This window comes from Aspergillus bombycis (assembly GCF_001792695.1).
Source record: "Aspergillus bombycis strain NRRL26010 chromosome Unknown contig00013, whole genome shotgun sequence".
In the NCBI taxonomy this organism is placed as follows: Eukaryota; Fungi; Ascomycota; class Eurotiomycetes; order Eurotiales; family Aspergillaceae; genus Aspergillus; species Aspergillus bombycis.
The window spans coordinates 17,281-41,560 of record NW_019170015.1 but is presented as its reverse complement, the minus strand read 5'-3'; the positions used below and the strand labels follow the sequence as shown (position 1 = coordinate 41,560).

The 24,280-nt window shown below is 48.8% G+C and overlaps 9 protein-coding genes across 9 annotated transcripts; 4 read left to right on the top strand and 5 right to left on the bottom strand.

Moving 5' to 3' along the window:
* Positions 1 to 4,268: 4,268 nt before the first annotated feature.
* ABOM_002951 (ankyrin repeat domain-containing protein) lies at positions 4,269 to 5,054 on the top strand (the record flags this gene model as incomplete). The annotated part of the gene is made up of 1 exon (XM_022530081.1): positions 4,269 to 5,054. The coding sequence occupies one exon, from the start codon at positions 4,269 to 4,271 to the stop codon at positions 5,052 to 5,054; it is 786 nt and encodes a 261-aa protein (XP_022392525.1).
* A 494-nt stretch (positions 5,055 to 5,548) lies between these two features.
* Positions 5,549 to 5,915, bottom strand: ABOM_002950 (uncharacterized protein; the record flags this gene model as incomplete). Its single annotated transcript, XM_022530080.1, has 3 exons — positions 5,549 to 5,701; positions 5,764 to 5,838; positions 5,907 to 5,915. The coding sequence occupies 3 exons, from the start codon at positions 5,913 to 5,915 to the stop codon at positions 5,549 to 5,551; spliced, it is 237 nt and encodes a 78-aa protein (XP_022392516.1).
* Positions 5,916 to 6,740: 825 nt separating this feature from the next.
* Positions 6,741 to 8,751, bottom strand: ABOM_002949 (putative MFS transporter; the record flags this gene model as incomplete). The annotated part of the gene is made up of 7 exons (XM_022530079.1): positions 6,741 to 6,914; positions 6,997 to 7,124; positions 7,202 to 7,276; positions 7,340 to 7,960; positions 8,034 to 8,123; positions 8,180 to 8,493; positions 8,546 to 8,751. 7 exons carry the CDS (start codon positions 8,749 to 8,751, stop codon positions 6,741 to 6,743), a joined length of 1,608 nt encoding a protein of 535 aa, XP_022392476.1.
* A 1,823-nt stretch (positions 8,752 to 10,574) lies between these two features.
* On the top strand, positions 10,575 to 12,151 carry ABOM_002948 (MATE family efflux transporter; the record flags this gene model as incomplete). Its single annotated transcript, XM_022530078.1, has 2 exons — positions 10,575 to 11,190; positions 11,250 to 12,151. 2 exons carry the CDS (start codon positions 10,575 to 10,577, stop codon positions 12,149 to 12,151), a joined length of 1,518 nt encoding a protein of 505 aa, XP_022392475.1.
* An 856-nt stretch (positions 12,152 to 13,007) lies between these two features.
* On the top strand, positions 13,008 to 14,828 carry ABOM_002947 (agmatinase; the record flags this gene model as incomplete). The annotated part of the gene is made up of 9 exons (XM_022530077.1): positions 13,008 to 13,139; positions 13,194 to 13,290; positions 13,349 to 13,439; positions 13,500 to 13,583; positions 13,660 to 13,881; positions 13,954 to 14,171; positions 14,266 to 14,358; positions 14,498 to 14,648; positions 14,738 to 14,828. 9 exons carry the CDS (start codon positions 13,008 to 13,010, stop codon positions 14,826 to 14,828), a joined length of 1,179 nt encoding a protein of 392 aa, XP_022392480.1.
* Positions 14,829 to 15,279: 451 nt separating this feature from the next.
* Positions 15,280 to 17,460, bottom strand: ABOM_002946 (uncharacterized protein; the record flags this gene model as incomplete). Its single annotated transcript, XM_022530076.1, has 1 exon — positions 15,280 to 17,460. One exon carries the CDS (start codon positions 17,458 to 17,460, stop codon positions 15,280 to 15,282), a length of 2,181 nt encoding a protein of 726 aa, XP_022392479.1.
* Positions 17,461 to 18,661: 1,201 nt separating this feature from the next.
* On the bottom strand, positions 18,662 to 20,854 carry mdv1 (WD repeat-containing protein; the record flags this gene model as incomplete). Its single annotated transcript, XM_022530075.1, has 5 exons — positions 18,662 to 18,937; positions 18,993 to 19,795; positions 19,845 to 20,039; positions 20,093 to 20,690; positions 20,771 to 20,854. 5 exons carry the CDS (start codon positions 20,852 to 20,854, stop codon positions 18,662 to 18,664), a joined length of 1,956 nt encoding a protein of 651 aa, XP_022392478.1.
* Positions 20,855 to 21,843: 989 nt separating this feature from the next.
* ABOM_002944 (chorismate mutase ARO7) lies at positions 21,844 to 22,837 on the top strand (the record flags this gene model as incomplete). Its single annotated transcript, XM_022530074.1, has 3 exons — positions 21,844 to 21,914; positions 22,053 to 22,704; positions 22,760 to 22,837. The coding sequence occupies 3 exons, from the start codon at positions 21,844 to 21,846 to the stop codon at positions 22,835 to 22,837; spliced, it is 801 nt and encodes a 266-aa protein (XP_022392477.1).
* Positions 22,838 to 23,022: 185 nt separating this feature from the next.
* On the bottom strand, positions 23,023 to 24,012 carry ABOM_002943 (protein-transporting protein BCP1; the record flags this gene model as incomplete). The annotated part of the gene is made up of 3 exons (XM_022530073.1): positions 23,023 to 23,577; positions 23,636 to 23,869; positions 23,929 to 24,012. 3 exons carry the CDS (start codon positions 24,010 to 24,012, stop codon positions 23,023 to 23,025), a joined length of 873 nt encoding a protein of 290 aa, XP_022392581.1.
* Positions 24,013 to 24,280: the final 268 nt, after the last annotated feature.

Below are 24,280 nucleotides of genomic sequence, written 5' to 3'. Positions count from 1 at the left end.
CGAATACCGTTACGGAACACCAACCACGCCAGGGGGAGCCACCGCAACCAAGTCTAGGCCTAGATCGGCAACCATCTTGGTCCGTTCCTCAGGCCACCATTGCTACTGTACTTCGACGGAGGATTATTAGTGAACTATCGCCGGAGTATTGACTGACTATTTCCTCCGTACCATACAAGCACACCACCTCTAGGGAAATTATCCCTCTTGCATATGCGGATCGAAATATCAACCAGTTCACGACTGGGATCAACTGCGGTGGGTGTCAAAATCGGCGAACCTTCGACAACCAGTTTACCCCTGAGCAACTGTCCACTAGCAATGCATGACGGGTGTCCGCACCACTGGGTAGTCTTGGCTGGTTCCCATGGTTCGCTACCGGGCGGAACAATCCAGGAACCCCGACGAATTTTCCACGATAGAACCTGGTAATACCGTCATCTGGATCAATAGCATGGGTGTCAAAATATGGAGAAGCTGCATGTGTATCGCTATCTGAACCATAGATCTGATATGCAAGATCTTTTTCGTGAGCAAGCGGATTGTATGATCCATATCCATAGGCTACTGCTAGCCCTGCCTTGACCGCTTCGTGAACGACTACAAACTTGAAAACAGAAAAAGCAAAGAAACACCCCCAATAGATCAAGACATATTTAAAACTCGACCTAAGTACAGTCATTTCCTAGTCTCAGTCCTCGTAAACAAGTGCAAAGGACAAAAAGTACAACGCAAAACAAAGGCAGCTACCTACCCTGGATAAACTACTGGAGAAATAACCGCAACGGGGAACGGTTCAGGCCTGACAAGCTAACCTAAGGCTCCCGCGGAAGCAAGCGAAATTAAGACGGACCGGAGTCACGACGCCCAGACTTTCATCGCACGTGCGATGAGGAGGCCGGATGCAAAAGCTTGACGCTGAGTTGACACAGTCCGTTGCTTCAGCGGAGGTGCGGGTCCTCCTGTATCCAACTGTCAGTGGGTTGACATCGCGGTTCCAGCTCCAGTGTTTCTATACTAAGTACACAAAGACGGGACAACCGGCAGTGTCGGATGAACTCCTTCGAGGAACCGATGTCGAACGGCTTCAGGCCATGAGCAACTGAGGATAGCCGCCATTGCCTGTAGGACTTTTTTCGGCCAATCCGCCAGTTACCCTACGACATCCCACTAATCGAAATTTTGGTCATTAATGCTAATTAATAACTAACTCCGTGCGAGGGATTTTTCCTAGGATGCGAAAAAGCAAGACAACACAAGGCCCTAGCGCGAACCACTAATGAGAGTGTGGAACTTCAATTATGGGTGTTTCTCTTACGTCCACATGGCATGGCTGATATCCATAAGGAGCACTAGGGCTTAGCTCTCTAATTTGACGGTTGCATGATACTGTGTACATTCCGACCCATACTCTGCCCCTCATAAAGGCTCAATTAATTAATGTCAATAATTCAGGTTATACGAACAAACATATTAAAGCAATTAACCTCGTTGTCGAGCTAAACCATTAGCCAGTAAAATATCACTCGTTGATAGCAAATTGCCCCCAAGGATCCAGAAGCTTCCATCCCCAAAACTCCAAATCCTGATATGAAATTTGTAATAAAGACAGAGAAGGCAACAAGCCATTCAAGCCGAATACTCCAGAGTAAGTCCTGCAATCAAAACAATCCAAGTCAGACGGAGACCCCTTTGTGCCGAGGCCATAACTATGAACGATAACATTAGCAAGAACCTAGAGATTCTCAAAGCCGGCCCGGGGTCCACAACGGTTACTATAATAACCCGATGTTCCTCCTTAGGGTAACTGCGCTACGACTCCAGCGCATCACAATCTCCCGGTAGACAGTGCTATCAACGGTTATACATGTCGTACACCGCTACTGTCCAGACAGAGGACTCATGAGGGAACGCCTGACTCGAGCTACTCTAACCACCAATATTTTTCCTCGAGTCCAGCCAAGCCCGTCGTCAACACCAGTCGATCTTTTACTTGCTTGACGTAGGCCTCGGAGTAGTACGTCCAGTCTAGCGATGATAGTCCTGAGGTCCGTGCCATCTGCGCTAGCCACTCAATCTCGAAGCGGCCGAGGTTCCTGCGATCGTGAAAGACATCCCCTTTCTCCTTTCCTCTATTCACCCGTACATCGTAAGCCCAAGTGAGCCCTATGGTGTATGATAGCACGGGAGTCCCAATAAACGCAACTAAAGAAGACCCTCCATGCAGAGAGTTCGCAGCCGGCGGACCGGAAGAGCCTGTCTGCCAGAGAATAGTGGAGCAACATAGGTAAAATTAGCAGTAACCTTTCTGGGAATTGTAATTAGAGGGCGGGCAGACCAAGAGCCGGCCCCGGAGTTTCAGGATCGATGATCACATACTCCATTTGGGTACAGTCTAGGCCAGTTGGGGATATTCAGGTTTTCAACGGTTCGCCAACCCGTGCATATGTACGGAATACATAGTGCAGGGGCGTCGGTGATACAACCGCCACGGCTTATTGTGATATCATATTTGGCCACCTCGGATATCACGCGAAAGACGAACCTGAGCTCAATAATGAGATATGACCCAGCCCCTTGATCACCCTAGACTGATATTAATGACAGCTATCAAGCGGCGCAAGGGCCCGAAAGTCTACTCAGGGTCCAGGATAAACGCTGCCCTATGCAAGGACACTCCCAAAGGCCTTCAGTGAAAAGGAGTCCTGCAATCGATTGCGATATCGAAACTCTATGTAAGGACGGGAATCTATCGCGGACATTAACTGAGAGATGTAAGCGTTAGTTTGTTGCCACCGATACACTTTGTTCAACGTGATCTGGAAATCAATAGTGTCATCCCTATGTGCATTGTGGATATCTCTGGAAGGAACTCGATAGAAACGAACGTGAACATCGCAGGGCCATTGGAGCTAAGCCTAAATAGGCTCACATCTGGTTTGCAGGTTGCGAGGTGGCGTTTGCGCTCATGCAAGGAGGATGTCAATGTCGAGATAAAGTAGACATGTACGGAATTTCGGCTTGGGTCTATCTGAGCACTCCGAGCAGGCGAGCTCCTGAGCATAGCAGCTCGTGAAAGGGATAAGGTTTAGGATAGGTAAGAAAATCGGGACTCCGTCAATGTGTATTCCACTCTTTGCCCCAGTGGCAACGATTTCCAACAACGGCGTTCCAGTGTCCACCCTTCAGATCGGGGCTATCTTAACTTTAAATTTAGACTTTATGTGGAATGCAATCGAAAAGGACATTGTGTTCGCGTCAAGATGAAGTCGCCTGACTTCACTTTGACGCTCAAAGGACTTGACTTCTGATATGGCTATATGAAAGGCCTATTGTGTGGAACTAACTAGTATTGAAGACATACTGTATACTTCTTCGACATCACATTGATGTGGTAAGGGGTTGCCCTTAATACACGAACAAGTTGTATCCCCACCACCACACGGTAAATCCATAAAGCAGGCGTGAAAGATAACGAGCAACCAGATAAAGCATAGGATGTACATGGACTCTCCATCATTGAAGCGACAGAAGCTCTATCCCCATTCTCGATGAGGCCACTCTTTGGCTTCACCGTTTTGAGACTCGCTTGGAACCAAGAAACGACAGATCGAGTAAGTTGAAAGCAAACTAGGGCGGCAAGCCCCAAGCGGACCGGACAACAATAATAAGGAACTCTGTTCTGGTACAAGGGAAAGCTAAGGTTGTCGCATATGAACTAAGGTAAGATATAATGTAGTAAGAGTACTCTCACTCTTAAGTTGGAATGAGATACTTTGACCGGTATTGAATCCGGAGGGGGGCGAATTCCCTACATCTATTGAACTACCAGCTGGATATGAGTATCGGCCTACGAATAACTATCAGGTGATGTCTAGTTACTAGATAGGATGATCTGCTATACCTACATTTAGTCCTCTCTGGCTCTATTTGATGCCCGACTCGCAGGGGATTCGACATTACACAGATTCTTAGGTGAACGGATTAAAGAAGATATATGGCGCAGATTCGATGGTGTCTTTCATTTCTAGAACCCAGTGATAACCGCTAAACGTATTCGTTTATAAATCTAAGCGATCGAGAATACCACGTCATGCTAGTCATGGTGAAGTCATGAAGAATGGCTGTTTTCACAACTCTTCCCTCCCCTCGTGACGCTAACAAGTCTCATTCTTTACGATCATCGAGGGCTCGACTCGACTACTATAGGAGGAAAATTCATTTAAGATCGCCGGGAAACTCCTAGCTTATCAAACTCTTTCTTTACGATGTCTCTGCTCGGTCTCCCAAACGAACTACTACTTCTGATCATCGAGGACCTGGATAGTGAGAAGGATATTCTTTCTGTTCTATTGGCAAGCCCCCGGGTCTATGCTATCCAGCAAGCAGACCCTCTATACAAACACAACATTAGGTACTCCGGGAGTTCAGCACTGCGATGGTACTCGGCGAACGGGCGCAAATCAGCTGTGGAGGCACTGCTCCAAAAGGGTGCTAACATAGAGTGCAAAGACTATGCCAGTAACACACCATTGAGCGTTGCTGTTTGCAATGGACATGAGGATATAGCCAGGCTGCTGCTTGAGAAAGGTGCTGATATAAAATTTAAAGATAGCTATGGCAGTACGCCGTTGACAGCTGCTGCACACTCTGGATATGAGAGTATAGTCAAACTGCTGCTCGAGAAAGGTTCTGATATAGAATCTAGAGATGGCTATGACTGGACACCATTAGCAGTTGCTGTGTTCTCTGGATATGAGAATATAGTCAAACTGCTGCTCGAGAAAGGTTCAAATATAGAGTCTGAAGATAATCATGGCTGGACACCGCTAACAGTTGCTGTACTCTCCGAATATGAGAGCATAGTCAAACTGCTGCTCGAGAAAGGTTCTAATATAGAATCTGAAGATGGTCTTGGCTGGACACCACTGACATATGCTGCTATCCAGGGAAATGAGAATGTGATCAAGCTGTTACTCCACAACGGCGCTGACCCCGGGCGAGCGAGTCTCACGTTCGAGCAGGTCGCCAAATTAACACGCCTTTTGAAGTGAATCTATTCGAAATATCAAGATACCTGGATTCTATGCAAAGGTTGATGGTCCTAATGATAAAGCAATAAGCTATCTAATGCCCTACTCGATTGCAATGACTACATCTAGGCAGGAATTAGAGTCATCTCTAAGAACTTCTAGAAAGCTAGCCTCCCAACATGTATCCATTCACCAGCAGCTGACAAACATGGCAAGACACCCCAGCCAGAGATTGTATGCTTACTATCCAGGAACCCGTGGGCCCTATAAGCCATCGATCTATGGCTAACTTTAATCTCGTGCAACTACGTAACTACCATGGACTCTTTCAACATGAACAAGATAAAAGCGCACGCTGTCATGCTCCGATTCAATACCCTATGGTATACTCATGCTACATCATCGCCTTCGCTGTGAACACAGAAAAGAAAGCAAAAACACCGCAACTGAAAGAATGCACATCACCCCACATAAGCACTAGAAAAGATCATCAACCTCAAGTGGAAACCTCCCGTTTATTTCTTAGGAGCCTCCACGAAGCTAGGGAAACATTCCTGGAGCGTCTTGCTGTGCTTATTACCAGCATGCTCGGTCAGGGCCGGACCACGAGTAGTCTTGAGGAAAGTCTGTCTGCAAACGCTGCAGATGATATCCTTGGCAGCTTCGTTCTGTAATCTGTGAGCTTGACAACCAATCAACTACATTTGCCTTGTCCAGTAGATACACATACAGCTTTGAGCTGCGACTTCGCAGAACCCTTTGCGTCTTTGGCATTGCGCTCACGCTTAGAGGCGGCTTTGGCTCCCTGGTGACATAAGATCAGTCACTTCTCCCGAGAAAAAAAACGAGAAGACATATCGTGAGCGCCCTTACGTTACCCATGATGACTAGTGATAATTATAATTCTGTGGCTGTTGCAAGAAATGCGATTGCAGGGGAATTTTTTGTTTTTGGACGGATGAAATTGTGGGGGGCGGAGAAGTTTTTTTTTTTTTTTCTGCCTTTTTGCCTCTTCACGGTTGGCTGGATGAGGTCTAGACCGGAACCGTTGTTGTATCACTGTTCTCATACTATATCAATTCTGGGCGTATCGAATTCATCCACCACATTGTCTTTTTTGTTATTTGCTAGCTACGTATTCTTACACCATTCCAAGCTCTTATGTATCATATATTTATACTGCAGTTGCCACTTATCCCAGAGTACTATACAATAATCCCGGTACTATATCTGGTTCGTATATATAAATTTGTCTCTTCGTGGTACTCCGTATGTATCTCTATTGGATCCTAAAGAAAACTAACTACAGTACATTATCATGATACTATAATCGACACACATTAAATTCGAACCTTGTCCCAGATACCAGTTCCCGTTCCTAACTGTAAAATTCTAAGATAGACATATAGTTTTACTCCGTAGACTGCACAGAGTACTAAATTATAGAAAAGGGGCTCCTCCAAGACGGGACGGACCCATGGTTCGCAATGCAGTAGTTCATAAAACCCATCCAACTACTACTAGTAAATAATCAGTAATGGATAACGACAATTATATGATAAGACGTCTTCATATTCTCATAACTTCATAAACTATACATGTCCAGACCTTGCGTACTAACTACCTTTATCATCTACTCCGACATACCTATACCAAAATATATACAAAGGAACAAAAACGTCCACATACATACCCACAAAAAGAGAATCAAGAATCAAACTCCGGATTCACCCACCCCGGTATCTTCGCTTTGGATCTCAGGAACGCCCCGTAGCGTTGTAACACAGCGAACACGCTCGTTCCAGCAATAAGCACAATCAGGGCTTGTGCTGTGAATGTCCACGTCCAGCCGGAAGAGGTCTGCCAGTTGGCGATGAAGAACTGTATCTTGTCAGCGTCCTGTTTAATCGGCAGGTGGGTATGAGGTATGAGGTATGAGGTATGAGGTATGGGGGTTATGTACAGGGTTGATAAAAGCACTCAGGTTGAGGAATACGGCGTAGAAGATGACGACGCTGGTTGATTGGAGCGGGTAGCTGTCGATTATGTAGCTGCTTGTGACTGTGTTGCCGATTTGGATTCCCGATGAGACTGCAATGTACTATGGCATTAGTCGCTGAGTGGTGAAGAGGGGAGGGGGCGAGAAGTAAAGCGTGGTGACGACTTACATAGGAAGAATGCTACCTGTCCGATCATCCAGTGGTAGCTTTTGTCAATGCTGATGCCCCAGACTATTAACCCAACTTTCGTTAACCTTGTTAGATATACCGCTCTATCGATGGGTTCTTTGGGTGACGTAGACTCACCAGCAGTGATCAGGATGGCAGGATAGGCTAACCATAACCTCATCTCTGGGACTCGCACACCCTCGTTTTTCCTTGCTAATCGTTTAACAATATAATCACTGAGTCTCCCTGAGCAGCACACCTCCGACACTAGCGTCCCGATAAATAATCCCAGGAACAATAGGCCCTGGATCAGCGGCGAATACGTTGCGTACGCGGCTGGTACCATTGTTATCACGGATAGCACCCACCAATACCAAAGAAAAGAGTACCCGAGGACGGCGAGAACGACAACAGGGAATTGAAAGGTAAGGAAGAAGCGTAGAGTGGCATCCCAAGGTTTTGGATGGCGCAGGCCGGGGACGGGGCGGATGCTGAAGAAATTGAGGGCCTTCGTCCGAGGTATTGTATCTATCTCTGTATTCTGTATTGTCGCTTTGGATGTTGCTTCGCACTTCTCTTGGGGCTGCTCGATGTCTGTTGAGTATGGCGAGGGGTCTTTAGGCATGTGTTGGAGCATGCGGGTGCGTGGGTAGAGAGTCTCGGGCATGAAGAAGAGTTCGAGGAGGAGGAGGACGGCAAAGAGGATCGCATTGAACCAATTGATCCATGCTGCGCTCACGAGATTGAGGAACCCGCCGACTGAAGAACATAATGTTAGAATTGTAGAACTGATCTGGGCACTGCTAGCAGGGAGACTGGGAGGGCAGCGTACAGGTAGGGCCAAGAAGAAGTCCTGAGTCGAGGGCCAGAACCCATAGTCCCAGTTTCTGTCCGCGTTCATAATCAAAGAAGAGATCATTGACTGACTTCATTAGTAACTTGCTAAGATGCAAAATCAAGGGTCTAAGGCGTACATACCCACAGCCATGCCCACTGTTGATCCCGGGCTGACGCCGAACCCTTGAAAGAACCGAGCAGTCATATACCCTCCATAGGTGTCAGCCACTGCCGCACCAATAGTAGCTACCAAAGAGATGGTTGTTCCTATGATGAAGATGATTCGACGTCCGTAGATATCGCTCAATGAAGACCAGAATAGCGGACCCACGGACAAGCCTAGAGCGGGGATAGCCACGGTCCAGTTGACCTGTGAGTAGTTGATGTTGAACTGAGACTGGATCTCAGGGAACGAGGGGACGGTCGTGGTAGTGATGTAAGTGAAAAGGAAATATCTAGCTTGAGTTAGCACTATCTAGCATGGCTATTAAGGCAAAAACATCATACTTTAGCATGACTATTCCCAGAATGGAGTGCTTCTGTACCCTAGACCAATTTAAAGGGTCCAGGGGATCCGAGGTTGGCGGGGGATGGAGTCTCACGCCATCTCGCTCGACACTCTCAGAAGGAAATGGTGGACGTTTCTCGTCACCGTGAACTATGTCGGTATCCATGGGGCCGAGGGAGACGTCTTCCTTCTTTTCCTTCTCCATGGTTGTGAAGTCTAGCGCGATGAGTGGGAATTTGGGGCATGTTGAATCAGAGTATATATACAAATTCAGGCATAAAAAACAGTTATCAAGACCTGGTAGTTTAATGTGTAACATACGGTGCCTGCATAAGAACAAGGATCAGAGTACGTCAACATACAGGCCATCGAATCAGACCCTTGAGACATATCAGAAGCATGCCTTATCTCTTCGGCCATGAATTAGGGTTTAGGAAGACAATACGTTCCGAGGGAATGCTTAGTAGCATGCACTGTTACAACCAATGAACACCACACGCTGGCAGTCACCAATGTTTTCTTTATATTTTTTACTCCGACTCTTAAACCATCTATCGAGACATCCATAACAAGCAAAGTTGTTGTCTTCTTAAGTCGGGTAAACTTGCCAAAAAATAGTTAAGACCTGTTCAGGTGGGTCACCGTTCTGCCGGCCGCAGTGGTGCCCAACCCTACTTGATTCGTCTTAAGACAACTGGAAAAGTGATTGAGAATCCATTTCAGATCCAAATAAATTGATTTCAAAACAATTTAACCAGTTATTAATCGTAGCGGAGAATAGAAGGCTGATTACCAGCGAGATCCTCAGAGAAACGGTATTGACATACATGTAGATGGCCTTCGAGTCAATCAAGCATGTGAACGAATACGTGATATCATTGTCTCGTAGACTCTGCTGATTGTCCTGAGCTCATTTTCAATCTAGATGGGTCTTTCACCGGCGCTTTAAGCCTTTATTCCGCTGATTCTATGGGCAATGTCCATTCTCCTCAGACCATCATCTATATATACAGGCTGGATCTGCTAATGCGACAGTTTTTACTACCTCAGTATCATTATATACTAATTCACAACTCGTTAAACCAGATTCAACAGAGATGTATGCAATTGAATGAGCCGTTGTAGTACTGGCCTCTATCTCAAAACGATACCCCTACTAAAAAACAACCTAAGGAAAAGATTGAACAAGCCTGTGATACTATTAGATCTACAAGAAATCATACAGACAGACTATCTAGAGCTTCTAGATAGCCTAATAGTCATACTAGACATTCTAAATAGAAATTAATTAACCGGGATCATTTAGCCCTAGTAAGCCCTAATATCAGTACCCCCGGATTATACTGTACATTACGTGCGGAACGTATCAATATTCTCTGAAGTACACTAGGTATGAGCGGGGCATCGAGCCATAGCCAATTAATCCTATAATTATCCACAGTCTACAGCCAGGTCTCTGATAACGTCTCGGACGGAACGTGGGGTAGCGATAAGAAAAGTCTCGCCATGGTTTAAACTCCAAGTCAGGGTATACGATCCTTTCCTAATCAGGAACTTGTTTGGAGAAAATCGAATGTCTGCAGGCGAGTGGGACATTCCACCGACTCGTTCCTTGCTTCATAATTGATAAGGGATGAGTTACCACATAGAATGGTGACTCGGCACTTTTGGCCGTCCTTTATCATGATCTCGGTAATTGAATGACTTCATCGAATTTCTGAAACCAGTCTGGATTATGTGGGTCCGTCAAGGCTATGATCGAGATATTCGTGTTCGTTCCGATGTATTACGATGATAGGAATTTGTATACCTTTTTATGCCTTTGTATGAGGCTTTTCTTATTACTTCTGATCCACTTGTGTACTTTGTATTAACCAAATAGAGCCAAGAGTTTGAGCAGTCTGCAAGGTGTCTATGCAACAAGTAATATAGACTCACGACTCCTTTCACTTCAAATATAGAGACTATTTTGTGTGTGCAGTACTGGTAAACCGGTTTTCAAAATCCCTCTGACCAAACTCCGTAGAGATGTATCGTCAACGTTCTCCTTGCTATGGTGACACGCCTAATACTGAAGAAGAGCCAACTGAATATACCTCTCTCCTCCCAAAGCCAACGGACATCGACGATCCTGAAGATACAGATCGCTCTGACAGCTATGACTCTGACGAAGAGGGCTGGAGGCAGTACCTCACCGAACTCTGGATTCTGTTCAAGGGTTCCATTCCCGTCATACTGGCGTATACACTCCAGAACAGCTTGCAGACCGTGTCCGTTTTGATAGTCGGGCGCTCCTCACCCGAAAACCTGGCCACGACTGCATTTTCCTTGATGTTTGCTATGATCACAGCGTGGATGATCGCGTTGGGTGGCACAACAGCTCTCGATACGTTGGCCTCGTCCACGTTCACGGGTAGCTCAAACAAGCATGATCTCGGTATCCTGCTGCAGAGGGGGTTCTTCGTTCTGAGTCTGTTCTACATCCCCGTTGCTATTCTTTGGGCATGCTCGGAGCCCGTCTTCCTGCTTCTGGGCCAAGATCCGCAACTGTCTAGGGACAGTGCGAGATTCTTGACCTGCTTGATCCCAGGCGGTTTGGGGTATATCTATTTCGAAGTGATGAAGAAGTATCTGCAAGCTCAAGGTGAGACTCAACTCGCGCTGTCACCGCTAAACCCTATCACTAACTCTGCTGCTTCCCAGGCATCATGCGTCCAGGAACATATGTGCTAATGATTACATCGCCTTTTAATGCCCTTCTCAACTACCTATTCTGTTACACCTTTGAGATGGGCTTAGTCGGAGCACCATTTGCCACTGGCATTTCGTACTGGTTGTCGTTCCTCTTGTTAGTCCTCTATGCCCGGTTCATTGCCGGGTCCGAATGCTGGGGTGGATGGTCACGAGAGGCGTTCCAGAACCTGGGTACCTTTGCCCGTCTAGCCTTCCTAGGTATCATCCACGTCGGCACGGAGTGGTGGGCATTCGAGATTGTGGCCCTGGCAGCAGGCCGGCTGGGGACGATCGCATTGGCCGCGCAAAGCGTTATCATGACCGCAGATCAAGTACTCAACACGATCCCGTTTGGAGTGGGCGTCGCCACGTCGGCACGAGTGGGCAACCTCCTAGGTTCTCGGAACGCACCGGGAGCAGCCAAAGCAGCGAATACAGCCGCCTGGCTCAGCATTCTCCTCGGTGGGGTCGTACTGGTGGTGCTGATGGGGACGCGGCATGATTTTGCAAAGATCTTCAACTCAGACGAGCGAGTTGTGCGCCTAACCGCCGACGTCCTGCCGTACGTTGCACTATTCCAGATTGCAGATGGCTTGAACGGCAGTTGCGGGGGTAGTCTGCGCGGTATGGGTCGTCAGCATGTCGGAGCGATGGTCAATCTGGTTAGCTATTACTGTGGTGCGCTGCCGCTCGGCATTTGGCTGGCATTTCATGGCTGGGGCCTCAAGGGCCTCTGGGTGGGACAGTGTATTGCCTTGTATCTGGTGGGGGCGTTGGAGTGGATGATCGTGGCCCTGAGCAATTGGCGCAAGGAAGTGGATAAGGCGTTTTCGCGTATGGATGTGCATGAGCGATTGGAGGATGGAATGTAGAGTAGAGTGGTACTAGTAGTACGGCGATTCGGCCGTGGACGACGGTATGGAGATAGCAAGTATGGCAGAGTTGTTTGTGCTCATGTCACTGTGTCGAGCGGTTGGCCAAGAATCCCTGCTTCAATGAGTTAGCGCTGTACCCCAGACTAAAGAATGTCAATTTTTCCGAGGACAGACCAGACGTTCTAGAAGTTGAAGCTAGTGGTGGTGCGGGTGCATTGATAAGAAGCCGATCGGCCACTCATGCGGAGGATTTCCTTGTCGTGACGATAAGAACTGATAACCCAGTAACCTTGACTAAATTTAATCGCGCTTCCTGGGCTGACCTCATGTTCGTCTTGTCGTGGATTCTCTCCCCAACCTTTCCGTTTTGGGAAGCTGAATGGCAATCCGTGCATTCGGCTGCATGTTCAGATAGAGAGTAAATCCTCAGCCTGTCCCACTCCCCGTACCCTCCAAAGTAGGAAGTTGTAGGGAGTGGAGCAAACGCCAACTGTATCTCCTTGGTCCTATCCCAGACTTGAATCTCGAAGGTTTGTCGGGGTCTTTCCTCTGTCCCTTGACTGGTTCAGAGTAGGTTGGTCCATCCGAGACGCAGATGGTAGTTACCTGATCTCGAACATTGCACAAGAGAAGCAGTCAAAGCAAATTATGGATTGACCAGGGGCATAATCGGTCGGAAGTAGGCGAGGGGAAAGTCCTCTGAGGAAATGAAGTTTACAATTGCCGTGAAGGGTCACATAAATAGCAGTTTTGTTCCCTCCATCACACAAGAACATAGATCCCAGTCTTCCAATTAAATCCATATTGAATTTGACCTTCCCTCTTCGCAATCATATCAAGTATCAGTGCAAACATGCTCGTCACAACAGTGAGCCTTCTCGCTTTGTCTGCTGTGGCTTCTGCCCATAGCAAACACCAAACCCCCACGTCCGGTCCGCACCAGAAACTGTGGTATAACACCTTGCCAGGAGACGGCGGTACCCAGGTATGTGTGCAGCTGCTACCTATCCTTTGTATACATGCATACTGACGGTCTCAGGCCGACTCCGTCTTCTCAGGCATTTCGACCTTCGCTCGTTTGCCCTACTTCCCGTGTCTCTCCAGCGACGATGAGAAGTACGATATTGCCTTCATAGGTATGGCTAGAGCATCAACTTCTTCTGATTCCTCTCGGCCACAGCTAACGCAATACAGGAGCCCCCTTTGACACCGGCACCTCCTACAGACCCGGTGCCAGATTTGGTCCCAGCGGCATCCGACAAGGCTCCCGCCGTCTCAATCTCTAGTACGCCATTCCCACCGAGCTATTGCTTATAGTATTCAAAACTAACCAACAACCATCCAGCGGCGGCTACAATGTCCCCCTAGAAGCCAATCCCTTCGTCAGCGATCTCAAAGTCATAGACTGCGGCGACATCCCCGTCACCTCGTACGTCCCAGCATCCCACCTCCCTACCCTACCCCCCCCCCCCCCCCAGAAGTTAGAACTAACAAAAAGACCGCAGCTACGACAACGCCTGGGCAATCCAGCAAATCGAAGAAGGCCACAACAGCATCCTGATGCGCAAGCCCTTCACCGACGCAAACGAATACGGCCTCTCACGAGCAGGCAAGACCCTCCCCCGCGTCATCACCCTAGGAGGCGACCACACCATCACCCTGCCCCTGCTGCGCAGTATCAACAAGGCCTATGGCCCTGTCAGTGTCATTCACTTCGACAGCCATCTGTACGTCGCTCCAACACCATATTCCCCGCTATCATCGTATTCCAGGGCTGATCACTAATAATAACCCAACAGCGACTCCTGGAAACCCAAGGTCTTCGGCGGCTCCCCAAGCCAGGTCGCCTCCGTGAACCATGGAACATACTTCTACCACGCGGCGATGGAAGGCCTCCTCAAGAACGACACGAACATTCACGCCGGTATCCGGACTACCCTCTCCGGCCCCTCGGACTATGAGAATGACGGATACTGTGGGTTTGAAATCGTCGAGGCTAGAGATATAGACACCATCGGTATATACTTCCTCCCACCCCCTCTTCCTGCCCTAACCACTCACACCTAAGCACACAAAACCCCAAAGAACAAAACACAACTAACAAGACCCAGGCACGGACGGCATAATCAAACGAATCCGCGACCGCGTCGGTACCGAAAACCCCGTCTACCTGTCCATCGACATCGACACGCTCGATCCCGCCTGTAAGTCCCTTCACCAACATAGTCCTCCAGCAATATATGAACTATCCCCCCTTCTTTCTCTCTCTCTCATAAGGATAAAGCAAACTTCCCGAAATGCAAAATAAGGGCTAATAGGAAATGTTTTAAAAAAAAATTGCAGATGCCCCCGCTACCGGCACCCCCGAAACAGGCGGCTGGTCGACCCGCGAACTGCGCACCATCATCCGTGGTCTGGACGGGTTGAATCTCATCGGTGCTGATATCGTGGAGGTGGCGCCGGCTTATGATACTAATGCGGAGCTGTCGACTATGTATGTTTTCTTTCTTTCTTTCTTTCCTTCATATTCCGGGGGTTGTTCTTGGTTGGTTTGTGGAGTTTGCTAATGACTTGTGTGGGTAGGGCTGCCGCGGATGTGCTTTATGAGATTCTGACGATGATGGTAAAGAAGGGGCCGCTGACTGTTGATTCTGATGGGTCGGTTGAGTTGTAGGTCTGTTGTCTTTTTTCTCTTTTTTGTTTCTAGTGTATAGGTGATTATGAATTGAGGTGGGTGGGGGTTAGTTGGTTTACTGGGTTTCATCCCGATATGTCACGGACTGTCACGGACTGTCACTGTCTATTATACTAAAATGCAGATACTAAGAATTGAGCTGGATATCTCGAATTAGACCGTAACGCCCCTTTCCGTGCTGTGCCATGCATCCAAAGAATGAATAGATATATCAAAGTAAGAGAATCGTTCGATTGGTCATCATGTCCCAGGCCAGACGGCATGATCGGGTCGAATTGCAAATCAGAGAATCAACAGAAGAACGAGTAATTGGCGGACGCCATAACACCGCTGTTCCCCTCTTAAAGCGAGGAACTTGCTATCAAAATCTTTTTTTTCTAAAAAAAAAAGAGAGAGAACATAAAGGTATTTGAGATGTAGGCGTCATCACCTACACATGGCCGTATAGTTTCAACCGATACAGACATGTATCGTTTCCACCCCAGTTTGACTTGACCCGGAAAGCCACCTTGTCGACTCGGATGGCTGGAACATCAATGATAGCGTCTAACTCGAACTTCTGGATATGGTTCGAGGCGTGGAGATCATATGTCCATTGCCCCACACGATAGAACGAAGGCCCCAGGAGTTCGTCGTTCGAGTATGCACCCTCGGGTTCACCTTTATATGCTAACCGAAGGGTATCAATGATGTGGTCGTGGAGGGACGCCTGCTCAGACAACATCCCGGATTTGCGTAAGGGATTGGGGGAAGGAGACGAGTCGGAGTTCGATTCATCGACGATATGGAACTGAGCCCATAGCTCCATATCCCGAGGTGCAACTTCTGGCCGGATGCTTGCCCCCTTCGGTATGTGTTCTACAACCACCTCCTCTGGCACGATTTCACGCCCCAGCTGCAGTGCAAGCTGAGACATACCAGAGCGAGGCTTGCTACACCAACACTCCCCCACGTCCTGCCAGGGTGTCAAAGCTGCAAGGGGAGGCTCCGGCTGTCGCTGCGAGCCTCTAGACAAAAGTTGAGAGTGGAGTTTGTGCAGGAAGCCCACAGACCGCCCCGATGTGGGACTTGTGTTGTACGGGTCTACAAAAACACCCATACCTATAGATAGAAAATTGGTTTTCGGGGTCTCTTGTTGAGCTGGGATTGGCTGGACAATGGTGGTGGGAGCAGGCACATGTTCAACCTCAGTTTTAATGACATCCATCTCCTTAGACAGCGAGGAAACTTCCTCTCCAAGGCGAACCACTTGGTTAGAAAGACCGTGGACTGCTTGCAACGCAGTCGCATTCAAATCGCGGAAGGGGCCTCTGTACAATGGAAGATGCCAGCCGATACTGGAGGAAATGTTGGAAACTTGGTCGCCAAAAAAGCAGGCGGTGAGAATAGCTGCTGTTAGTACCACCAGAGTGATTACTTTGACAGGCAAGCCTTTCTGGAAACTAATTGCTGCATTCCCCACTGAGCGCACGTTGCTTTTGACACGTTCTCGTAACGGGGACGCGTTCTCATACGTGCTGTCATCAAATGAAGCCTCCCGGATAGGATTGCTGGGAATAATTGTCCTAGTGGGCGCTGAAGAAAGCTCAGGTTTGGATGCGATCCTGGGCGCTGGAGCGGGAGCGGGAGCACGAGGAGGCGTGGGCTCGCGCTCAGGCTCAGGCTCCCTTTCTGGCTCTGGCTCTGGCTCGGGCGAAGGCGTGGACCCGGGCGATAGCGCCACTTCGGACTCTGACAGCGGTTCAGGCTTAGGCTGAATGTCGACTGTCGCAGCCTCAGGAGAACGTGATTTAGATATAGAGAGCTGGGTAGTCGGTTCGTCAACTTCTTCAATAGGCTCGTGGGCAAACGCGAAGCCCGAAAATCGGCGGGGAGGAGCTGTAATGTTCTTTCCATGCGGTCCATCAAGATACCCATTCGGGCGTGTCCGTTGCAGGTCATCATCATGGATATCACGTTCTACGTTCCACGAGATAACTGATTCATTGTCGACAGAGGTTGCAAAATTGGGCGAGCTCAGCGAGATTGCATTCCGAGCAGGTGATCCATACCGCAGAAGTGGAGACGGATAAAGTTGGTCGGTAGTCAAGACAGGGTATTTGGGGTTCGTAAGAGATTCAGTAGCAGGACTGGATGCTGTGGACAGAGTGTGTGGAATAGGAGGAGTGGGAGTGGGAGTAGATTGCTCTCCATGGTCTTGGCCATTAGGAGACATAGTGGCTTCACGTAGCGAATCAAGCAGCTGCAGTTGATCTGGAGTTGGCTCACGTCGACTTCGCCGAACAGGGGATAAGCTTGCAGAAACAGATTGCCTTCGCGAGCGTGTGTTCATGTGAGGTCTGTCAAAGTCTCGATCTTGGGCGACCCTGCGGCCTTCATCGATATTGGTTGCCATCTCAACCAGATTCATCCTCGGCTTCGCCGCAAGCTCACGGGGAAGAATTGGTGTTGTTGATGAGCCATAGGCGAACGATTGCTTGGTCGGTATATCAGGCAAGGCAGGATTCCTCGCATCGGGACTTGACATGTTAGGGATGTACGAAGGAGTCCCGCGGTCAGAGGTCAGAGTCACAGCCCCGGCACGCCGAGTAGAAGAGCGCTTGGGAGGCATGTTGATGGTCTCCTATTGAAGACAAACGTCTATTTTCGTGAAAAATTAACGTAAAGTAAGTGCCCTGAAAGCAATGTTAGGCAAGATTGCATGGAATGAGAATGAGACATTCGACGCATAAGCTTCAAGGTACTTGAGACTCAAGAGAAAGTAAAGCATACACTTACAGTAAACCCTTCGAAAGTGAATGACAACGCTGTCGCACCCACACGTTTGGGGTATAGCAACACTGATTCAATTCTCAACGGCGGTTGTGGAACGACCAGTCGGAGAGTATAATATTACAGTCGACAGCTCAGTGAGTAGTTACCTAGCAAGTACTACACATCGATTAGAGGCGAGCTCTAAAATGTTGACTGAGTCGCCGCCGCCTTGGTGGAATCTTCGTAAAGTCGAAGTGAGGCGCACCACAACCGCGGCACAAGGAGCCCCCCACACAACGACCCCTAACTCCCTCAAGGTAAAGTCAATTAGAGGAACCAAAGAAACTGCCTAATTGAGATATCGAGGTAGTGAATGATACAGCTTCACTTGCATCCACGAGAAAGGAACACGGCGCGCGGATGCGACGCGGGCAGAGATTACTGATGCTCAACACCAGCGTGCAGTGTGCAGAGCGCACAGCAGTTCTAAGAAGATATAAAAGATCACAATCAATTCTTCAGTGCTTTGCGACCATATCAGCACGCGTTTTGGTGTATTTAACGCTAACTTGGCGGTGTCGATGCTGTCGCGAAGTCCAAGTAAGTATTTGGTATGTAAGTCTGTAGAATCCCTGATCCAGTAAAGCGTGACTTGTTCGCCCCACCCAAATTACGGAAGGTCAGTTCGACGTAATCGGGAATCCATGTATTGACCAGTTGGCGACTGAAAAATGAAGATACCATTTCATAACGCAGTTATTAAGGTCTAAGAAACCCAATGGTTGCGGCTTTTGCCTTGCTGTTTCGGTATCCTTTGCCATTTCTCTAAATTTACTCCCAATCATTTATATTCAAGGTTCAATGTGTTAAGAGACCATCACTTCAAAGACATTTTACAATGCTGTCGGTCCTGGACAGCTTTTATTTCGCTTCTAGAACACTGTTGACATATAATATACACATTCAAGATGCTCTTGAGACTTCGCAGGAAATATAATGGCAAGTGCCCGCATGTACATCCAAATACGTCCAAAAGCCAATGCCTCATAGAATCATTTCTAACACGTCCACGCGCCAACAATACCGTCCTGGCGACCTTCAACGAGAAATCCGTCCTTGAGACACACTCGGTCAACAGTCGCAGGAAGCGGTCCTTGTTCATCAACACCAACGCCGGCACCACAGTCCCAGTGGTTGCCGTCCGCCTTGTCGTAGACCTTGACCACGCTCTCTCCCGCAGCAGCCACGATTCGTTTCGCGTCGAACTTCATGCTGGTGACGGGTTTGTCGTAGGCGAATGCGTCGTAGATGGACCCCATTCGGAGATCCCAGATCTAAAACATGTCAGCAATGGCATCCTTAACCTCGCAGAGTCAGTGTGCAACATACCCGAATACTACGGTCCATACTTCCCGTCACGAGATGCACATCATCAAACTGCAAGCATGTAACGGGGCCTGTGTGGCCAACAAGACTACGGTGAACCTGGCCACTGCGCAGATCCCACAGACGGACCATGCTGTCCGCAGTACCGCAAGCCAGGGCGGCATCGAAACATTGAAGCGCCCCCACAAAGTCTGCAGATGCATCTGGTACGCGTCCGGACGGTCGCCATGTGCTGTCTCCATTCAATGTATCCGCTTGAGCTGCAGCCCAAAGAACATCCAACGTCTGCACACAACGTCCTTTGACGAGATCCCATTGGCGTAGAGTCTTATCAGCCGAGCCAGAGATCAAATTGTCGCCTCGGAAATGGAGCGCTGTCACCTCACCGACATGGGAATCTAGTGAAAATACGTGGCAATCCTCTAACGTTGTTGAATGGGATACTTGGGAAGCGTCGTCAGCAGCGTCTTCTTCGTCTTCTTGCTTGTTAATGCGGCTGCTTCGAGGTCTAGAGCGGGCGCGACTCAAATCCCAAAGCTTGACTGAGGCATCCATAGAACCCGTAGCCACGATGTTGTCCTCGATCTGAAGACATCGAACCGATGCGTTATGCCCCTCCAGGAACCCAGTACACCTTCCAACATTGAGATCCCAAACTCGCACGGTATCATCCAACGCTGCGGTAATCATTGTGCCAAAAGGATAGTCGAAATCAACGGCAGTCACCATATCAGTATGCGCTTCCATCTCCTTAATCAAGGATCCGGGATTGAAGTGCTCGTGTAAAACAGGCATAGACCGTTTTCCTGAGAGAATTAGCTATTAGTCTAATGGGAACGGCCCGAAGAGGCGTACTCTTTGATTTGTGCTTCAGGCTCTTCGGCGATGGAATCTTTTGATAGATTGATTCCGACATGAAAGATGCGTCCATGGCCGGATCCTCGGAGCCCATCGATTCATCGTTTGCGGATGATTTCGGAGTGCCCACAACAGCAGAAGCGTCCGGTGTTTCCTCTTCAATATCCTCAAGTTTATTTTCGAGTTCGGTCACTGTTACCCAAAGTCAGAATCAAACCGCGACAATGGAACCAAATCCAACCCACGTTCGTGTTCCAATTCCGCCTCCTCCATCTCTAGTCCAGCCAACCGGTCCAAAACAATCTTGCGCATATTGTGAAGGTTCGCGATCTTGTTGTCTATATCGTGTATCTCCGAGCTGCACATGTTTTTGCGCACACCCATCAGTTCCATGCGGCGACTTAACAGATCACGTTCCTTCTTCAGGTCCGCCGCGGCGGACGGAAGGGCCGCCCGGCTTTCGCCATCTTTCAACAATTTCTTCGATTTGGAAACGCGCCGTCGATGGGCCTTTCTATATTCAATATCGTCTTGGGAGGCCTGGAAGCCTTCAAACAGGGAGTAGGAGCTGCTGTCGTCGGGGATGTTCGCAAGGAGATCGTCGGGGAGAGAGGAGAGAGCTCGCGATTGGATTTCGGAAGTCGACAGCCTGGAGCGGACAAGATCCGTCGGCGTGGTTTGGGTCAAGGCGAATACCCTGCGCTGCGTATTGGGCCGCCGCAGCTCGCGCTGAATATCCGCCATCGCATTGTGGTAATGGGCGGGATTCCCGTCGGCCGTAGGGCCCATTAAATGCCCGGCTGTCGACGTTACTTTCCTCCCGAAGGCCTCGATATGTCTGGTCTGAGTACCGGAAGGCTCTATCAGCGGATCCTTGGGCGACTTGGGAGAACAGGCAGATATAGAGGTCCGTAGGGACTTACCGTCAGGCCGGTCCCTAGAAGACCGTCATGCTCGACAATATCTGACAGACCGGAAGGCGACTCATCGCGGCGGTGTTTGTCCATATCACCGAGCTGAGCAGTTATTGGGGGGAGTTAAATGCCCATGCGGAAGGTCTGGAGAGGGGGGTGTGAGGCAAAGCAGGGCAGGTCGAATCGAGTCGGCAGTGCACTTGCTCTATTTTTCGGCTCTCTGGAAAAGAGAACTTTGAGCTGGAGCTGCACGCGATAAATGAATTACCGCGTTGCCGGAACCTGAACTATGTACCGTAATATTACCGCGGACTAATCCCCGTAGCACATGACAGTCGTCGATAAGACAGTGTGAGTGTTTGCGAGCTTCAGTACGGAGTCGAAGATTGTAAAATGTGGGTTTGCAACTTCTTCAAAATTCTTTGTTTTTCCCAGTCCGCATCCATTCTTAATGCTTGGCTTTTATACGTTGTAGTAATACCGTCAGTACTGAAATCTAGACTTGAAACCCTCCTTGCAAATGAAAGTTACGTTACCACATGACGGCATCAGCCAGAGGAACATTTCAAGATGACCATCGGATCCAGATGGGATCCTTCGTAAACGCGATCCTTTCAGCTGATGCTCTGTGAATGCTTTCTGGGCATCTACTTATGTCTTGGGTTCTTGTTCCTTTTCTTTTCCCTGCGAAACGATGGATCGGCGGCTTAGCGCTTTTCCCTAAATCGACGCAAGTGCTGGGTTCAGGCTTCTGTACTCCGGTTTAGGAAGGGTCATGAAGGGTACTCCCTGCTATAAAAGCACCTCGTAAATGGCTCTTTGTATATTTTCTTCAATGATAGAGCCCCCAGTTACTACCTGTCCGACTCATGCTTAGCTGATCAGAACTCAATATAAGCCGTGTGAACCTCGAAGTATTCATCATACTTGGTATACTCCTCCCCAGCCCAACGACCCGAGAAGGAATATCTGTCTGCGCAATCGGGGCCCCGCAGGAGACACTCATCTTGTCGGAAACAAAACGAACGAGAAATTTAAACCACAACCAACTACGGAGTAGAGCACAAAATAAAAAAGAAGCCATGGACACAGCCATTGACCTTTCAGACGCCTCCAAGGCCCTGGATTTAGCCAACATTCGGTTCCAATTGATGTAAGTCGCAAGGCATTTATTTCTCACGGCTTACACTTTGCCCCGCAGTCGCACGGCTACCGTCTAGACCAGACAAAACGACCACAGAATTCCGAAATCCCTGTGACATCCCTGAGCTGATCATGTGTAATGCTACAGCCGTCTTGAAGACACCATCACCTTCCACCTGATTGAGCGTGTCCAATTCCCCCTCAACAGGCCTGTTTACGTCCCCGGCGGCGTCAAGATCCCCGGCGATGACATCCCTCTGATGGATTATCTGCTCCGCGAGCAGGAGCGTATCCAGTCGCGCGTGCGTCGCTACCAGTCCCCGGACGAATATCCGTTCTTCCCGGATGTCCTTGAAGAACCGATCCTAGCGCCGCTGGAGTATCCGAAGATTCTTCATGATAATGACGTGAACGTGAATGATATCATCAAACAGCGCTATACCGAGGATATCCTTCCCGCTGTCTGTCCGCGGTTTGGACGCGAGGATCGCGGCGAGACGCAGGAGAACTACGGGTCCGCTGCGACCGCCGACGTGAGCTGTCTGCAGGCGCTGTCTCGGCGCATTCACTTCGGCAAGTTCGTGGCCGAGTCGAAGTTCCAGAAGGAGCCGGAGCGATTCGTCAAGATGATCAAGGCGAATGATCGGGTTGGGATCGATGACGCTATTACCGACGCGAAGGTCGAGCGGAAAGTGCTGGAGAGACTGGCGCTGAAGGCAAAGACTTACGGAACAGATCCCGCATTCGCGACAGAGACCGGCTCCAAGATCAACGTGGAGGCCGTGGTTGCCATGTACAAGGTGAGAACTACTTCCCCTTCCTTTCTTGGCTAGTGACTTGCTAATCCCCGTCTAGGAATATGTCATTCCCTTGACTAAGGTCGTAGAGGTTGAATACCTTATGCAACGCCTGAAGGGAACCCAATGGGAATAAATGAATGATGGACGAAGATTTACGAAGATAGAACCAGCCATAAACGCATGAACATATTTAAAACCCCGAAAAAAGGAAACCATAGAGTTATTAATATATTTTCAAAAACTGGATATAGACACGCTATGGACAAAGCGCAGAGCAACTTTTTTCTAACATCATAAACCATGCCGTAACCATCAGACTCATACCGGAGGCTGCAAGAAGTCCTTCATCTCTTTGATCGCACCCTCGAGTTTATCCGCATCGAAAAGCATCAGACTTCCATTGGTCCTGATACCCGCCTCCTGGAACGCGCGCTTCGAATCCGAGTGTCCCTCATCGTGTTTATGTGTGTACTCGATAGACCCGAAGCACCGCGTGTGCTTCTCCAGAATCTCATCCTCAGGGTGGAAGTAAAACTTTTCAGCCTTACCAGCCGACTTCTTCTTTTTCTTCTGCGGCCGCGAGTCCTCCATGTCCAACTTCGACTCAACCTCTTCATAATTCTTGGACACAATCAGGTAATGCGAGAACTTGTAGGGCTCCTTGTCTTGAATAGCCCACGCAATCTCCTCCATCAGCATGGTGTACATCGCAGGAACCACTTCGGCGGGCATATTGATCAATCGCTCGGTAAGAATCAATCCGATCGGAGGAACGGGTGTTTGGGAAAGGAGCTGGGAAAGAGGGGCGAGGTCGGGATTCGACGATGCTTTACGCTGGAGGTAGGATATCAAATCTTTGATGACGGGTTTGTCCTATTCTGGATATTAGCGAGCGATTTTCTCTCTTGGGTGTTGCTCTCGCAAAGCGTACCTTGTGTTCCTGGAGGTTGAGCACGGTCAAGAAGGCATACGGATCCGACTCGTTACCGTCTACCTTCACTGTTGATCCCAGCAACGGTTGCGCGAGGATCATGTCCGACAAAGCGGACATGTCGAAGAGCTGGGCATCGGAGTCGAAGAGCTGGCGGAGGAGGACCTTAAGACCGTGGAAATCGATCGGCTGAGGGTCGAACCATTCGAAATCGACATTCACAATGTCCATGTCCTGCGACCATGATCGGCGTTAGAAAAAAAATTATGATGTATGCGAAGGTGGTGTTTTACCTCGTCGGACTCATCGCCGTCCACGCGGGGGTCAGTGCCGCCCATTTCGACATCGTTATCTTTGATCTCCTTGCGTTTACCCATTGTGATCAATATGGTGATTGCAGTGTGGGAATAAGGTCAATTCGTGGGGTATTGGTTCATTGGAATCCGTCGTTTTGGGCTTCATCGGCGGCCGATAAAAGTTGCTCCGCTCTCGCTAAACCTTTTCCGTACATTTTATCGCGGGGGTTAAACAAAGTATATCTCATGAGCAATAACAGGTCAATACCTAAGTCAATATAACCTCCAAGTGATACGGGGTACATGGCTCTGAACCACAAACGGCCTAAAACAAATTTCTCTAATATTT